Genomic DNA, 18004 nt, shown 5'->3' with positions numbered 1-18004 from the left:
TCCATGTGTTGGACTCTGCTGACTGCTCAGAGCCTGGAGCCTCCTTCGGATTCTGTGTCTCCCTCTCTCTCTGCCCCTCCCCTGCTCGCTCTCTGTCTGTCTGTCTCTCTCGCATTCTCAAAAATAAACATAAAAAAATAAATATAATAATGGAATGGTTGACTATATCTTAGGTTAACTTTAAATATTCTTGTAATTATCAATTTTTACAATGTTTTTGTCTCAAATAGTAATATTAACTGGAAATATATAAGTGGTGCTTATTTCTAGTTGCTAATTAACATATTTGCATAGTAAAGAATTTAACTGTGCTTTTTAAGTAATTATAAGATCTTTGTAAAAAGCCTTAAATAAAGCTATGTCAGCTTTTTCCATCTATCAAACAGTCTAAAAACTCATCTATGTCTCTTAATTAAAAAAGTCTTAGATTGCCTAAATTTTGCCTTTAAAGATTATAAAATTTAAATAAGTAATTGTTATTCTTATGGCAGTATGAGTTTGACTACGTTCATATATTGTTTAGTTGTTTTTTGTTTGTCCCTATTAGCATTTTTATACTAGGTTGTAAAAATGGATCAAATTCATTTTACTTTATTAGCACAAGGTGGGCACAGTACTGCAGTGATGATTGTTTACTATTAATAAAAGTAAAAAAGAATGTCCGAGTGCTTGGGACACCATAAATAAAAGGCACAGAAGGGTTAAATGTAAAATAGATACCATACCACCACTAAACTAAAAGACAGTTGACATATTTTAATAACAAGGTAAATTTTATGACAAACTTATTTGATATAGAAGGACATTTCATAGTTATAGAATGGTTAGCTATAACAAATCCAAATTTGTATGCCCTGTGAATCTGCTGTGTATTGTTTCTCTTTGGTGTTCGTCATGTTGTCCTTTCTTATATGTTGGATTATTTCTAATCAGGGCTAGTTACTTCTAACTGACCATTATTTGAGTCCTAGGATGACATTATCTTCCTTCAAGGAAGATGTGCCTTTGTTTCCAGCAGGTGTCTAGGTTGAGAGCACTAGTAATTCCAATCATCTAGATCCCGTCAGGGATGGAAGGATGTGTAGCTGGGCTTCACTCCAGGTGAGGGCTGGTCTGGATTCAGGTCACCTTAACTCCTAGGGTGTTGCATTGAGGGGCCCAATTTGGCAAGCCCTAAATTCCATTATTTGTTCCCTTAGCAGGTAGGGCTTAGTTCAGTCTGTTAAACTCTGTTCAGATCTTCACCCTCTTAAGATCACTGAAGTCGGATTCTGAAAATTTTATTGACCTTAATCAACTGTAGAAAACTATTTTATAAATATTTATCTAAAAATCTCAGTTTATAACTGAATATGAAGCTGAACTGAGTTATACTTAATGAGTTCCATAACATACAATATGACAGTAGTGTTAAAACTGAGAAACTATGGGAACAAACCCCTGGCTATCTGAAATAACTCTACTGGTATGATATTGTCAAACATTTTTATGCTAAAAAGTAGAAAGTCCTAAGAGGGGAAATATACAAAACCACAATCTGGAGCAGAAAACAGCTCAGTGTAAGTACATATTACACACACATATTTTTCACACATACACGTAATTTGAACATTGTGTAATAAACTTGATCCAATTAACATGTATTCAGTAACTGCAGATATGTTCATTTCATGTGTGCATGGGACATTTACCAAAATTGGTCACAGAATTAGTCTTACAGAATTAATTTCAAAGGATTTATCTCCAGACTCTGGCCCCAATAGAATTAAGAAAGCACTCAATAATAATAACTAGAAATTTCTGAATATTTGAAACATACACTTATGGCTGTGTCTTAAGGGTAGGGAAGGATTATTTAAATAATACATAAATGCACCATAAACAAAAATAACACATTTAAAAACTAAGAACTTTGTGCATTCTGAGTCATCAATAAGAGTGAAAAGGCAAACCATGGACTAGAAAATAGCTCCTGGAATGCATATGTCTGGTAAAGGAATCATATCCAGAATGCATAAAGAATTTCTACAATCAATACAAAAATCCAAAATGAGCAATAGATGAGAATAGACCTATCACAAAGATATCCAGGTAACAAATAAATGTAACAAAACATTCAACTGCATTAATCAACAAGGAAATGCAAATTGAAATAACGATGGAATATTAACATATACTTGTTACAATAGCTAAAATTATGAAAGACCAATTCAAATATTGGTGAGGATAGGAAATAACAAACTCACTTCTGGTGGAGTACAAAGTTGGTACTAATGCTTTGGAAAATTGTTATTAAAAAAAATTTTTTTTAATGTTTAGTTTTGAGAGAGAGAATGTGAGTGGGGGAGGAGCAGAGAGAGAGAGGGGAACACAGAGCCCGACACGGGGCTCAAACCCAAGGACTGTGAGATCATGACCTGAGCTGAAGTTGGATACTCAACTGACTGAGCTACCCACGTACCCTGAAAATTGTTATTTTTTAAAAATTGATTGAATTAGTGTCCTTTGACCCAGTAGTTTTACTCCCTGGTATATATACCCCATCAAAATGTATGCACTTACGCACCAAAAGATATGCATAAGAATGGCATCGAATCCTTATTTGCAATAGTCCCAAACTAGAAAACCTAACTGGCTATTTATAGAATAGATCAATAAATTATTCATACAAAGGACTGCTGTACAATGAAAAAAATTGCTACACACAACATGAACGAATCTCACAGAATGTTGACTAAAAGATAAATAGTATATACTCTATGATCCTATTTATATCAATATAAAACCAGAAAACATAAATCTTATTTTGTTGGAAGGATAGTAGTTGCCTGAAGGATAGAAGGAATAATGAGTTGACAGAGCGCATAAAATAATTTCTGATAATTTTTATCTGCATTTTCATTACTTGGGTGTGTTCACTTTGGGATAACCCACTGGACCTGTATACTTATCATTTGTTACTATTTGTATACTTTTGAATGTGTATTCTATGTCAAGAAAGTTATTAAAAAACAAAAAACACACCAATGTGCCTGACCTGAATGAAAGTAAGGAATGTGGAAAATGGTAAAACTCTAAGCTAAAAAGGGACCAAATCACATAGAGCCTTATTGGCCATGAGGAGGAAATTTGGTAATACTTTAATGTGATGGGAAGTCACTGGAGAATTTTGGGCAGGAGAAAACTTTAACTGATTTACATTTATTTAATAAGCTTCCTTGGCTGCTGGGTCGAGAATGGATTGTGGCAAGAACAGAAGCAAGACTAGCCCAGGCAGAGATAGTAGTGACTTCAACTTGGGCTGTTACAGTGGAGATGTGAACCATGGCCTGATCCAAAGTGTATTTTGAGGTAAGAACTATCTAGACAGGTTCATAGATGAGATTGGGAGATCAGAAAGAAAGAGGATGATGCTGAGGTTTTTGGCCTGACCAGCTGGGTGAATGGTGGTGCTATTTACTGAGGGAGCCACTCATTTAAGGAGATTTATTTCTCAATAAATCAAGAGATTTATTTCTGATGTATGAACATTGAGAAAAATACTAGAGCTTCAAATGGAGATGTGAAATAGGTGGCTAGGTATGCAATTCTAGAGAAATCAGGATGGAGAAATAATTTAAGTCATTAGTGTTATGGTGCTTAAATTCCTGGGGCTCTTGGAAGAGATCACCTAGGGAACAAATGTAGAAAGAAGAGAGTACAGGTGAAGTGGAACAGAGGAAAGACATCTGATCATTGGGGGGGGGGGGAGGGCAGATCAACATTTTGGTGTCAAGGAGAAGAACAAGAACAATTAATGAGACACAAGGAAAACCAGGAGAGTGATGGTATCTCAAAGTCAAGTTAAGTGTTTCCTGATGTAGGGACTAAACAGCTCTGCCAAATGCTATAGATACAATCCAGTTAGATGAAATGAGATTTGACTAGTGGGTTTGGAAGGATGCAGGGGGAGTATTTGAGAAGAGTCAGGAATAAGAATGATATCTTACATTTGGGGAATAAATCTGTACAGTATAACCGTTAATCCAATAAAATTTGAAGACTTTGAAGCCTTTTTAGTCTAGCAAAGGAGTTTAAAAAGTATATAACAGTAAATTTTTAAAGATTCAAGGGAGGGCTTATTGTAAACAACCTATAATGGATTCTTTTATATAAGATACAAAATTTAGATATGAATCTGCCATGTAGTTGCTATATCCCTTTGAACATTGATCAGCATTTATATTTGTAGTATCTCTAAGCGAGGTGGCTTGCATTTTCCCAGCTTTCCTCTTAATTGAAAGGCTTTTAAAATTGGCTCTTAATGGTACTTATGGCAAGGATCTCTTATTCTGAAAGCTTGTCATTATTAATTTTTTCTAAAATCTTGAAGTGTTTGATTTCATTCATTGTTTTTTCAGCTATGGGTGAAATGAAAGGTATCATGTAACAGCAAGATAAAGCACTGAATCAATGAGTACAGGATCTGTAGTTTCTAGATCAAAGAATATGGGTCTCATAAATTTCTTTCTCTGTTGATATCAAGAGGTAGATAAGGCCCTTTATAGAGAAGTTGGGCTGTTAGGTGGTTCTCTTGCCAAGTAAGGAGGATTTCAGGAGATAGAATGGAAATGACTAGTCAGGGATGAGCTCTGTTAGCAGGAAAAAGGGCACAAGGCAGCTTATACTGTGTGATGCTGAAGCTTGACGGGATGTAGATCTGGTTCTAATAAAAAATGTGGTGAGAGACTTTTTTAATTGAAAACATGGACTTAATGAAACAGATGCAGAAAAGAGAATGGAGCAGTTATTAGACAAGCACAGCGATTACACAGGAATCCATAGACAAAATCTGTAGCGTAGCTTGCCTTCCTAAAAACTGAACTGCAAGTGTGGACTTGAGGCAAATTTAAGTAGTATGTTTGTCATTTTTTCTCTCCAACTGTCTCCGCTGCTTTTTGTATGTTTGCTTTGTTCTCTGTGCTGTACAGGCTGCATGCAGCCTTCTCCATGTATTTGTCTTCACCCTATGTAGTTTCTGCTTTAACTTGCTCACATGTCTTCGGCTCAAATTTCAAATGACCTTTAAGCTTTGGCTGTCATCAACTCACAGCTGCCCACCATTTTTTAGTTTAAATACCTGACAGTGAGAATCTTGTCTAATGCACTTTTCTTTCTCCCCCTTTGCTCCATGGGCCATACAGTTCTGGTGTAAGGCGCCTCAATTGGGTGCCCATCCCTAGTTCAGCCACCGCTCAGGGAAGGGCAAAGTCTCTGGGAAGAGAAGTTTCCCATAGAGAAAGGGCAGCAATGGGGCAGGTAGTATTCTTCTTTAGTATGTTTTGCTCACTTTAAAAGTTATATGATTAATTGAAATTGTAAAGGCTTGGAATTTTGGAGGAATGGCACGAAGGCCCTGTGGCTGGTGGAATAAGCACAGCAAGTGTGACGGGAGATGAGGTCAGAGGTGAGCTGGGCCATACTATGTATACCTTGCATGCCATGGATCAGTTTGAAGTGTGTGTGTGTGCCTCATATAAATATTCATGTTTGTTCAAATATGTGTTAGAGATACACAGGGAAAAAATCTGAAGGGTTACATACCAAATTAATAACTTTATCTGGAAAAAAGAGAGGAGACTAGGATTGGGGCTATGGTCAGATTTAATAAAGGGGGATATAGTCCTTGCTATTTGTGGAATTCAGGGTTAATTAAAAGAGGTAGGAGGCAATAACCAGAGGAGTATGGTTTGAAACAGGGTCAGTCAGTGAGGCCTGGAGATCTACCTACTATGCAACCCGAGAGGGAGGCAGTTCTGAGTCTGGGGACTCAAAAGAACAAAGTCCAAAAACTGGGGGTCCATTCCAACTCTAAGTTCTTAGCAAGACATTCCTGACACTGATAACTGTCATCTACAATGTGATAAACTGAAGTGGGGAGTAGAATATGAAGCAAGGACTTTTAAAATAGTATAATAAATTATTAATGAAACTAGTAATGTTCTATTTTCATTAAAATTTATAAGATTGTGATCTTGGAATACATACAATTGAATTTGGGTCAGTGTTGTCAGTTGACTGTGTCATGATAGAATACCTATAACGATGATATTCACCTGTACAAAGAGTATCGAACATTGTAGATTTAACTTATAAATGTTGACACCAAAAGATGTAGGTGGTGGCTGAAGAATTATATTCACTTCCGTGTTTATTTGCATGGTTTTCTAAAATTTAAGCTTAGCATACAGAACATAAAATTTATAAGAAATTGCATGTGTTTTTGAGTGTTTTCTTAAAACTGAGTATGATAACACTTCAAAGAGTTGAAGAAATTGTAATGAAAGATTAGAGGAACCAGATAGAGGTGAGGCCCTTTCTGTTTAGTTAATGCTTATAGAACTCTTAAGTGCCTGGCATTGTTCCACATACTTTGTATGTTTTAACTCCTTTAATACTGTGATGATGAAGAGTACACTGGTTAAAAAGAACCAAGAATGAGAAGAACTAAAACAATCTAACAGAAATTCTGAATAATGTAAAAAGAACACAACATAGGAAATGTGCGTATAGTGTGAGCACTGACATGAACTGGATACTTAGTCATTACACGTATACCTCTTATTTCATTGTATTCAAATATGTTTTTTCAAATATGTTTATTCAAAGATGACTATTAAGTTTGCCCTTTTCAGTGACATTCAACAAATCAGAGACTTTCGGCCAGATCTTATTTTCTAAAACTTGTGTTCAGTAATCATTTTTAAAAGTTGTATAGTTGGCCATTAAATGTCGTATCTGATAAAAAACAGTGTTGCCAATATTCTGAAATGCACAATAAATGAAACCATGAAATAGGTGAATGAATAAAATGTGTTAATATTCTATTTAAAGCTATTGAAATTAGCTAGAATAACTTGGTTGTGCTCCTCTGATGAATGGTCCCACCAGCAGCAGCACTCCGTGGTTCTGGGAAGAGTCACTGTTCTGTAATGCTGTATCTGATTTGAAATGAGAGGGAATGGGGGAAGAGGGCATGAAACATAGCAAAAAATACTGATTGAAAACAAATCTATTCCGCATATCACGGCTACCCATATATTTTTTGTCCAGTAAGTTCTCCTGAAATTATGTGTTTCGGGGTTTTCCTCCAGTGTATCCCCTAAAAGAAATTCTTGTGGAATATAATTTACTTGGTTTAAAATGTTTGTGTGTATATGAGTCTATGTTTGTTTGTTTGTTTTTCAGCATTTTAAAACAACTTTTTGCCTTATTTTCCTAGGGAGTTGGTGTCTCAGTTCATGGGCAATTCCGAGTGGCTACTGAGAAGTCTCTCTTTGCAATGCCAGAAACAGCAATCGGTAAAAACCTCCAAATTTTTCATAATCATTTTTAGAATTATCTTTTGATATGTTTCAGATTACACTGCTGTTAAAGGAATTGATGGAATCTTGTTGAGATAACAGCAATGAATGAGCTCTTTAAGAACTTAGAATAGGAAGACTCCTGGAAGTTGTATTAGCTCAGTAATTGTATCTGAAAACACGCAAGCAAGAATATTTAATTGGCAGCACTAACAAATTGTAGTTAATTTTAGGTAAAGTATTACTAGGGGAAAATAGTCTTATATTCACATCTATGATCCTTTTTGAAATTTTTGTATATGGTATGAAATATAGATAGAAGGTCTAGGTCAAGTTTTATTATTTTACCTATAGACATGTAGTCATTCACACACTGCATTTGAAGAAAGCTATTGTTTCTCCACTGATGGCTTCTGTATCTTTATATATATTCTATTGATGCCAACCCCACCCTGCCTTTTTTTTTTTTTTTTTTAATTTGGGAGAGAGAGCACATGTGCCTGTGAGCAGGGGAGGGGGAGAGGGTATTATAAACAGGCTCCATGCTCAGCTCAGAGCCCGACTCGGGGCTCAATCCCACGACCCTGGGATCATGGCCTGAGCCAAAATCAAGAGTTGACACCTAACCAACTGAACCACCCAGGCGCCCCTACACTGTCTTGATTGTTGTTGCTTTATAAAGAAGTTAGGTAGTGATAACTGACTAAGCCATCCAGTCACCCCAACTTTTGCTTTTTTTTTAATTATAATGTCTTGGCTTGGGTCTCTTTGGGTTCATCTTGTTTGGGATTCTTTGATTCTTGGACCTGGATGTCTGTTTCTTTCCCCAGGTTAGGGAAGTTTTCAGCCATCAATTCCTCAAATTAGTTTTCTGCCCCTTTCTCTCTCTCTTCTCCTTCTGGGGCCCCTATAATGTGAATATTTGTATACTTGATATTTTCCTAGAAGTCCCTAAATCCACCCTCATTTTTTAAAATTCTTCTTTCTTGGGGCGCCTGAGTGGTTCAGTCGGTTAAGCACCCAACTTCAGCTCACATCATGATCTCACGGTTCATGAGTTCGAGCCCTGCCTCGGGCTCTGTGCTGACAGCTCAGAGCCTGGAGCCTGCTTCGGATTCCGTGTCTACCTCTCTCCATCTATCCCTCCCCTACTCGTGCTCTCTCTTTCTCTCTTTCTCTCTCTCTCTCTCAAAAATATTAAAATTTTTTTAAAAATATATGTAAAAAAATAAAATAAAATTCTTTTTTCTTTTTGCTGTTCTGATTAGGTAGTTTCTACTCTGCCAGATGCTGACCTGTTCTCTATATCATTTCAGTTATTCTTCAGCTTTGGTTCCTATATTTTCTAACTCTGTGTTGAAGTTTGTTCATTCTTGAGTTCAGTGAGTGTCTTTATGACCATTACTTTGAACTCTTTATCAGGTAAATTACTTATCTCTGTTTCATTAAGGTCCCTCCTCCCCCACCCCAGGATTTTATCTTCTTTTGTCTGGAACATACTCCTGTGTCTCCTCCTCTTGTTTGACTGTGTGTGTGTGTGTGTGTGTGTGTGTGTGTGTGTGTGTGTGTGTGTGTGTGTCCTGTGAATTAGAATAGCTACCTCCCTCTTTTAGTCTTGAAGAAGTGGCCATGAGTTAGGAGCATCCTCTGTGTAGACTGGTATGTCTGGCACCTTTGGCTGGTTGGAGTGGAGCAGACATGGGCCAGGAGTGTGCTGCTCTGGGGTTACCTTGGCAGGACAGCTGGGGCTGTGGTGGGCACCTTCAGGGGACAGCCGGAGTTGTTGTGGGCTAGGAACCTGGGACTTGCTAGGGCAGCCCTACTAAGTTGACTAGAGTGCCTGGACCCTGCTCCCATCTGCACTATGAAGCTGGAGGGGGCATATAAAATGTGGTGCTTGCTGGCACCTCTGACCCTAGAGAGTTCCAGCAGTTCCCTGCCTATTTGGTGGATGCCTTAGGGTTACTAGTGGATTAACAGGTATGTTTTGTTTTGTATTGTTTTGTTTTGTTTTGCTGTGCCCAGTATTGGCAAATCTATGCAGGGGCCCCTCCGTGACATCCCTTCTTTCGTCAAGTTATCACATTGGGAGTGGTGTTCCTGTGGTTACTATGTCTCTGTCTCTTCTACTCTTATGTATGTGGTTCCCCCTATCATTTTTTGTGCAGAAGCTGTTCAATCAGTTCTCGGTTCTTTTTCTGCAAGAATTGCTCTATATTTAGATTTAGATCTGGTATCTCTGTGGAAGAAGGCAAATTCAGGTTCTTCCTAAGCCACCATCTTGGACTGCCATCTGAAATACAATTGATTCTATACTGACTTTGTGTTCTGCAAACTTGCTAAACTCATTATTTCTAGTAGAATTTTTTTTGTAGGCTGTATTAGATTTTTTTTAAAATTTTTTTAACGTTTATTTATTTTTGAGACAGAGAGAGACAGAGCATGAACAGGGGAGGGTCAGAGAGAGGGAGACACAGAATCTGAAACAGGCTCCAGGCTCTGAGCTGTCAGCACAGAGCCCGATGCGGGGCCCGAACTCACAGACCACGAAATCATGACCTGAGCCGAAGTCGGCTGCTTAACCGACTGAGCCACCCAGGTGCCCCTGTATTAGATTTTTTGTATAAATAATTATACCATTTACAAATAAAGCCAGTTTTACATTTTCCTTTCCAATCTGGATAGTATTTATTTACTTATTTGTTTTTTGCACTGGATAGAACCTCCAATACAATGTTGAATAGAAGTGTTGAGTGTGGGTATTCCTGCCTTGTTCTTGGTCTTAGGGAAAACATCCAGTCCTTCAAGTAGGAGGTTAGGTATAAGTTTTTCATTAGGTACACTTTATCAGGTGTCCTTTATCAGCAATTCCTAAATTGCTGAGGGTTTTTATTAGGAATGGATTTTGGATCTCTAAAGCCAAAACTTTTTCTGCATTAGTTGAGATGATTATTGATTTTTCCTTTTTAGTTTGTTAGTGGTGAATTACTTTGATTGGTTTTTCATTAAACTAACCCTGCATCACTAGGATAAATCTCAGTCTGATATGATGTGTTATACTTTTTATATGTTTTTAGGTTTGGTATACTAAAATTTTATTTGGAATTTTTACATCTCTGTTCATGAAAGACATTGGTCTGTGATTTTCGTGTAATGTCCTTGTTTTGTTTTGGTATGAGGGTAATGCTGGCCTCATTTTCTCAAAGAGTTTATGTAGAATTAGTATAATTTTTTTGTATCTTTGGTAGAATTCATCAGTGAAGCCATTGAGGCCTGAATTTTTCTCTGTGAGAAGATTTTTGACTGCAGTTTCAAAGTATTTAATAGATGTAGGGCTATTCAGATTATCTATTTCTTGCAAAAGCTTTAGTACAGTGGATCTTGTAAGGCATTTGTCCAGTTTATGAGCATAAAGTTTTTTATAACATTCCCTTACCTTTTTAGGATTTTGTAGACTTTATAGTGCTTGATATTAGTAATTTGTGTCTTCTCATTTTTTTTCTGATCATTCTAATTAGAGGTTTATTTATTGGTCTCAGAAATCATCTTTTTTATTTCATTTTCTATTTTCTTGTTTTCTGATTTTATCCTATTTTCTTTCTTTTACTCCTTTGGGTTTCATCTCTTCTTTCTCTAATCTCCTAAGGTGAAAGCTGAAGCCAGCGATTTGACTCCTGGGATACAATTTTATTCTATTCTGATTTTTAAATTTCACTACTTTAAAGATGTTGCTGCATTGCTGTCTTGTTTATGTTTCCCATGAGAAATCTGCTTTCCTCATCTTTGTTCCTCTGTAAGTGTGCTTTTATTATCTCTGGCTGCTCTTAAGATTTTCTGCTTATCATTTGTTTGGGGCTAAATGATTATAATGTGCTGTGGTGTATTTTTCATCTTATGCTTGTGTTTCTTGAGCTTAGATTTATAGTTTTTGTTGAATTTTCCAAAGTTGGCATTATTTCTTCAAGTATTTTTCTTTCCCCCACTCCCTTTACAGGAACTCCATTTAAACTTATGTTAAACTCATTAACGTATTGTTTACTTTGAAAGCTTTTCATTTTTTCATTTAAATAGTTCCTATTCCTGTGTCTTCAAGTTCACTAATCTTTTACTAAGTGTAATTTGCTTTAATTCCCATTCAGATATTTTTCTATTTATACATTCATCTTGGTTTTTATCTCTGTAAGTATCATTTATGTCTTTTTTATATCTTCTGTTTCTACTTAACTTTTTGAACCTATAAGATATACTTATTCTGTGTTAATGTTCTTGTTTGCTAATTCTTATGTTTATTATGTCAATTCTGTGTCAATTTTGATTGTTTTATCACCTCATTTTAGTATTTTAATTTTTTAATGTTTGTTTATTTTTGAGAGAGAGAGAGAGAGAGAGAGAGAGAGAGAGAGAAAGACAGAGTGCAAGCAGGGAAGGGGCAGAGAGATAGGGAGACACAGAGGTAGTATTTTCCTGCTTTTTAAATGCCTTGCAATTTTCTTTAAGTTTATTTATATTGAGAGAGAGAGAAAGCACATGTGCATGCCAGGGGAGGGGCAGAGAGAGGGGGAGAGAGAGAATCCCAAGTGGAGCCCTATTTGGGACTCAAACTCATGAACTGTGAGATCATGACTTGAATCAAAACCAAGAATCAACTGCTTAACCATTTGAGTTACCCAGGCACCCCAATGTCTTGTATTTTTTTTATTGGATTCTTGACATTAAAAACATTTTTTTAATGTTTATTTTTGAGAGAGAGAGAGCATGGGCAGGAGAGGGGCAGAGAGGGAGGGAGACACAGAATCTGAAGCAGGCTTCAGGCTCTGAGCTGTTAGCAAAGAGCCCAACACAGAGCTTGAACTTGGGAATGGTGAGATCATGACCTGAGCTGAAGTTGGACACTCAACTGACTGAGCCACCCAGGTGCCCCTGACTACTTTACTTTATAACCACTGTTCTTATTTCACAGATGAAATATTTTCTTCTTATCTGAACCATAATTGTTTTAACAATTAGTCTTTCTTCCATTCCTTCCTCGATGCTGACTTTTACAACCCCCTTCTCTCTCCCTTTTGTCTTTTCATGAAGGGTTTCCCTCCCTTCTGTGCCTCTGCCATTTTATCTCCCCCAATTCACATACAGGCACCTCAATCCTGCCAAGCTGTCTCCCTCCAACTGTGGAGATCCTTCTGCCACTCTGCAGATCCACTTCCTGGGTGTTACAAGTGATCTGACCTTAGTACAGCTGTGATGGAGGGATGAGGAAAATCCCGGTCACTCCACTTCTCCACCATAACTCCCTTTGTCTGATTTACATTTTAATACCATCATTCTACTTTAAGGATAATGGATTATAGGGTTACAAGAGCAGTAGCAGGGAGACTTGTTAGGAGGTCATTATATTAATCTAGAGCTATGCTGTATAATATTATAGCTACTGGCCACATATGGCTATTTAAATATAAATTAAATTTAAATAAATTTAGTTCATTAGTCACACCAGCCACATTTCAAGTGTTTAATAGCCACATTCTGTCTAGTGCCTGCCATATTGGATAGCATAGATTATAGAACATTTTCATCATCACAGAAAATTCTATTGGATAGCACAGGTCTAGAAGAGGGTGATTTTGACTTGGGATAGTATGGAACTATATGTTGGAATAAAATAGATTTGAAAAATGTTTTGGAGTGAACTGGCTTACTCATGTGATGAATCAGGAGTAATTCCAAGGTGTTTAGCTTGTGTGGCTGGATGGATGAGGCTGATTAGGGAAGGAGCCATGTAGTTAGAGGGTTTTGGGAATCATATTGTGTTTTTGCCATGTTATATTTGAGGTGCTTATTATCCATGTGCTTATGTCTAGAATGCAGATCTAAAGAGTTTCCTATTCAAGGGAAAAGGCATAAGTTAGATATATAGATTTGGAAGCGTATTGGTCTGTTAGGGCTGCAGTAACAATACTACAGACTGGTGATGTAAACAACATTTACTTTTCACAGTTCTGGAGGCTGGAAGTCTAAGACCAAGGTATTGGAAGGTTTGGTTTCACCTGAGGCTTCTCTCCTTGGCTTCTGGATAGCTGCCTTCTTGCTGTGTCCTCACATGGCCTTTCCTGTGTGTCTGTGCTTCTAGTGCTGTTGTCTTCTTCTTATAAAGATCAGTTGTACTGGATTAGGGCCTAGCATTATAACCTCATTTAACTTTATCTTTTTAGAGGGCCTATATCCAAACTGTCACATGGGGTTGGGGGGGGGGGGGTCAAGTCTTCAGTTTAAAAATTTTGTGGGGGACACAGTTCAGTCCATAACAGGGACTTAAGAGCATACAGATGTTATCTAGAGCCAAAAGTGCTGAGGAAATATGTGTGTAGGGAGGTAGGGATAGCCTAAGGTCAAGCCTAGGCATAGCAGCATATAGAGGTCAAGCAAGGGAAGTGGACCCGGCAGTAGGGGATGGAAAGGAGCAGCCACTGAGGCAAGGGCAAAAAGAGAGAATGTGTTACCCTGGAGCAGAGGAAAGTACTTCAGGACAAGGTATTTTTTCACTTGTGAAGAGTGCTGCTGAGGCTGTGGGGAAGGTAGTATATGGTGTAGAATGTATGTAGAGTATACAATGTTGGGGAACTGAAAGAAGAACAGAGTGGCTGGAATGTAGTGAGTGAGTATAGTAAGAGATGTATTTGAAAAAGTGGTTGGGGGCCTTGAAGACTTTGAAAGTGTTAGTTTTAATCTAAGAGGGATAGACTTTCTGGAAGAATTATGGAAGAGTTTTAAGCAGTAGAAGGCAAAACATGATCAAGATTTGTGTAATTAAAAAGATCACTCTGGTGGGGTGCCTGGGTGTTAGTTGGGCATCTGACTTCAGCTCAGGTCATGATCTCACAGTTGTGGGTTCGGGCCCCACATCAGGCTCTGTGCTGACAGCTCAGAGCCTGGAGTCTGTGTCAGATTCTGTGTCTCCCTGTCTCTCTGCCCCTTCCCTGCTTGCACTCTGTCTCTCTCTCTCTCTCTCTCTCTCAAAAATAAACAAACATTAAAAAATTAAAAAAAAAATCACTCTGGCCATTCTTTGTAGGGAGAACTTTCTGGAGGAGGAATCAATAGGTCATAGTCACTGGTGGGTGCTAAAGGGGTGGTTATGAGAAGAAGGTGTCCAGGCTGGATGGCTGTGTGCTTGCTTTATTGAGGTGAGTGATATTGGAAGGGAGATGATGGCAGTTGGGGGAACTCATGAATTCCCTTTTAGACCTTTTTTATTTGAGATGCTAAGAGATATTTAGAGTAGAATGGTAATTCTTTCAAGTCTAAGAACTTTTTTGTCAAGTAGAATTGAGAAGAATTTGAATGCCTGTGTTCTAGTCTCAACTTGAATAAATGAAGCAATCTTAGAATAGATACATGGATTATAAAACTAGAGGGTTGGGGCGCCTGGGTGGCGCAGTCGGTTAAGCGTCCGACTTCAGCCAGGTCAGGATCTCACGGTCCGTGAGTTCGAGCCCCGCGTCAGGCTCTGGGCTGATGGCTCAGAGCCTGGAGCCTGTTTCCGATTCTGTGTCTCCCTCTCTCTCTGTCCCTCCCCCGTTCATGCTCTGTCTCTCTCTGTCCCAAAAATAAATAAACGTTGAAAAAAAAATTTAAAAAAATAAAAAAATAAAAAAATAAAAAATAAAACTAGAGGGTTACAGTTATTTAAGGAGCTCTTAAATACCAAAAAGTACTGGCAAATATTTGCATATATGCTACTTTCAGTCATTTTTAATAAGGAATTTTTAATAAGGGAATTAAAAAAAAGATGGCTAAGAGTTACTGCAAGTGATTTTGTTAGGTGTAAACTTGTTCTTCGTAGGATTAAAGGTTATGGCATCACTTTAAATATCTTGAATATTATATCATTGACTAATGGAATAGACTATGACTTAAATGATAATGAATTTTCACATAATATTGGATTATGCATATTTTTTCTTTGCTTATCATTTGGAAAGAAAGTATTCTTTCGGTTTTTACTATTTCAGAGATGATCAAAAATAGGAAACTTAAGGTAGTATTTATTGAGTACTACTTATATATAGAAAATTATGCTGTCAAATACTTTGACTTGTATGGCAGTAAGATGTGAAAATTTTGAAAAAAACCTCAAGTTAGCACAATTTAATAGCAAGTCTTTTGTGATTTTGATTGCATTGGATAGTACTTAGTTTAGTAATATTTTTAGTATAGATTCAAATTCCGGAGAGAGATGGCCATCTGATCTCAAAGAGTTACATTCTTTTTTTTCATTTGAGTCGAAATCTCTTTCCATTATTTTATTACAGGACTCTTCCCTGATGTGGGTGGAGGTTATTTCTTGCCACGACTTCAAGGAAAACTTGGTTACTTCCTTGCATTAACAGGATTCAGACTGAAAGGAAGAGATGTGTATACAGCAGGAATTGCGACACATTTTGTGGATTCTGAAAAGGTAATTGCTTGGATGATTGCATTTTGTGTTGTTAGAATAATTCCTATTGTACATGGAGGCATTATGAGTGGTTGAGATCACAGGCTTTTGGTTAGACATGGGTCTGAATCCAGGATCTGCCGCTTAAAGCTGTGTGACCTTTGAGACAGTATTTAAGCTCTCTAATCATGTTTCCTTATGTGCAAAATGGAGAGAATTATATCTGGATTCAGGGCTGTTTTGCCTGACACCGTCAGTGCCTAATTTTTAATGAATACTTACACTTTGGTAAAAAATAACCCACACCTTCTTTAAGAAAACCTAATATATAAAGATTTAAATTTATATATAAAAAGATAGGCTTTTATAAAAACATTTTTGAAAGGTCTTCTCAATTGTGAGTTTCCTTACCAGTGCATTTAAGGGTTCCATTTGTAAAATAGTCTTAAAAACTTTTCTAAAAGGTATCTGTTGCAAGGGACACATGTTGCTTATCTGTCTCTTCTTTTTAACAATGTGGCCAATTTTCTTAGCACAGTATAGCATAGTGGCAAAGAACTGCAGACAGACAGCTTGAGTTTAAATCTTAGGTTGAATTTAGCTTCTTTATCACCCAGTTTTCTCATTTCCAAATGGGGATGGCAGTTTCTACCATAGTAGTTGAATCTCTTTGTGGTAAATGTAAGAGAAAATCCAATTCAATGTGGTTTTGCCTCAGAATTCCCAGTAAGAGATTTGGGATTTATTCTGCTTCAACTGGCTTAGCTCACTCTCATTGAACTGGCTTATATCACCCTTGAACCCGAAAGTGGGTTAGCCTGTATCAACTAGCCCACCTTGCTAATGTGCTCCATTAATGTGTTCCATTTCTGGAACTATGGGGTGAACTTAGCTTTCCAGGATGCACATAGGTCTCTAAATGAATATCTGATCTTGAAGGAGATGTTTTGGGATAGGAGAAGGAATATTATAAAAAAGTACAAAGTACAGGGGCATCTGGGTGGCTCAGTCGGTTGAGTGTCCAACTTTGGCTCAGGTCATGATCTCGCGGTCCGTGAGTTTGAGCCCTGCGTCGGGCTCTGTGCTGACAGCTCAGAGCCTGGAGTGTGCTTCGGATTCTGTGTCTCCCTCTCTCTCTGCCCCTAACCCACTCGCATTCTGTCTCTGTCTCTCTCAAAAATAAATAAACATTAAGAAAAAAAAATGTAAAGTACACAAAGTTGAAAATTGTTTCCTGTACACTGTTAGGAGGGCCTTCTATCACATTTGCTTGAAGTTTCAGATCTTTCTCCATGTTATGGGCATCCACAGTCACATTGAGTAGGGGGCAGTCCCATTCTTCTCTTTAGGTGTAACAGGAAGCAAACATAGGAGTCCATTATCTCTTCTGGAGGGACAATCTTGAATAGAGCGGAATTTAGTTAAGGATGGGAGACAGTGCTAATGCACAACCTATTCCCTTCTCTGTCATACAGAGAAAGTACTCAGTGGATTGAAAGGAGGAAAAACTTACTTATAAGAAGGGACTGGAAGTTTTCCCACAGAGGTTGCAGTTCAGCTAAGCCTTAAGATGAGTTTTGTCAGGAAAGGCATTCTGGATAGAGAAAATATGTAATGAGCAAGCTCATGGGCAGGAAAGCATTTGGTATGTTTTAGAAACAATAAAAAGTCCCATTTGTTGAGCTTAGAACAGGTATGTGAGGGATATAGATGGAGAGTTAAGTGTGGCTGTATGGTATAGCTGTGCATTGACTATAGTAGCCATTAGTCACATGTGGCAATTTTAGTTAAAATTTGTAATTCAGATCTTTGGTTGCAATACTACATTTCAAGTGTCTAATAGCCAGAGAGAAACAAAGATGAATGTCTCTCTTTCTCCTCTTTATTTTCTTCCATCTTTATCCAATTCCTTGCAAGGTATGTGCTGTGTGGGAATGTGTGTGCATTCAACTTCAGAGAAAATTTCCTTCACGGATTCAGCTGAAGAGAGCACATCATAATTTTAAGACAAGTATTTTTAAAAAGAATATAAGGTTTCTAAAAAAAAAAAAAAAAGTCTGTTTCTTTTGGGTTTCAAGTGTTTTCTTTTTTTTTTTTTTTTTTCCTCTTTTAGTTGGGCATGTTAGAAGAAGATTTGATAGCCCTAAAATCACCTTCAAAAGAAAATATTGCAGATGTCTTAGAAGCTTACCATACAAAGGTAATCTTTCAGTATTCTAACTTCAGA

At 37.4% G+C, this 18004-nt stretch overlaps 1 protein-coding gene across 3 annotated transcripts in view; it reads left to right on the top strand.

Moving 5' to 3' along the window:
* HIBCH (3-hydroxyisobutyryl-CoA hydrolase) overlaps nucleotides 1-18004 on the top strand; it is a 119628-nt gene that overhangs the window by 65527 nt on the left and 36097 nt on the right. For all 3 annotated transcript variants that reach the window (XM_042949455.1, XM_042949453.1, XM_042949454.1), the window contains exons 7-9: nucleotides 7262-7340; nucleotides 15653-15798; nucleotides 17891-17977. In XM_042949455.1, the coding sequence (XP_042805389.1) occupies nucleotides 7262-7340; nucleotides 15653-15798; nucleotides 17891-17977 (312 nt within the window). The remainder of the gene's footprint in view (nucleotides 1-7261; nucleotides 7341-15652; nucleotides 15799-17890; nucleotides 17978-18004) is intronic.

This window comes from Panthera leo, chromosome C1 (genome assembly GCF_018350215.1).
Source record: "Panthera leo isolate Ple1 chromosome C1, P.leo_Ple1_pat1.1, whole genome shotgun sequence".
In the NCBI taxonomy this organism is placed as follows: Eukaryota; Metazoa; Chordata; class Mammalia; order Carnivora; family Felidae; genus Panthera; species Panthera leo.
The sequence above is the reverse complement of the archived record's forward strand: the minus strand, read 5'-3'. Positions and strand labels throughout refer to the sequence as shown.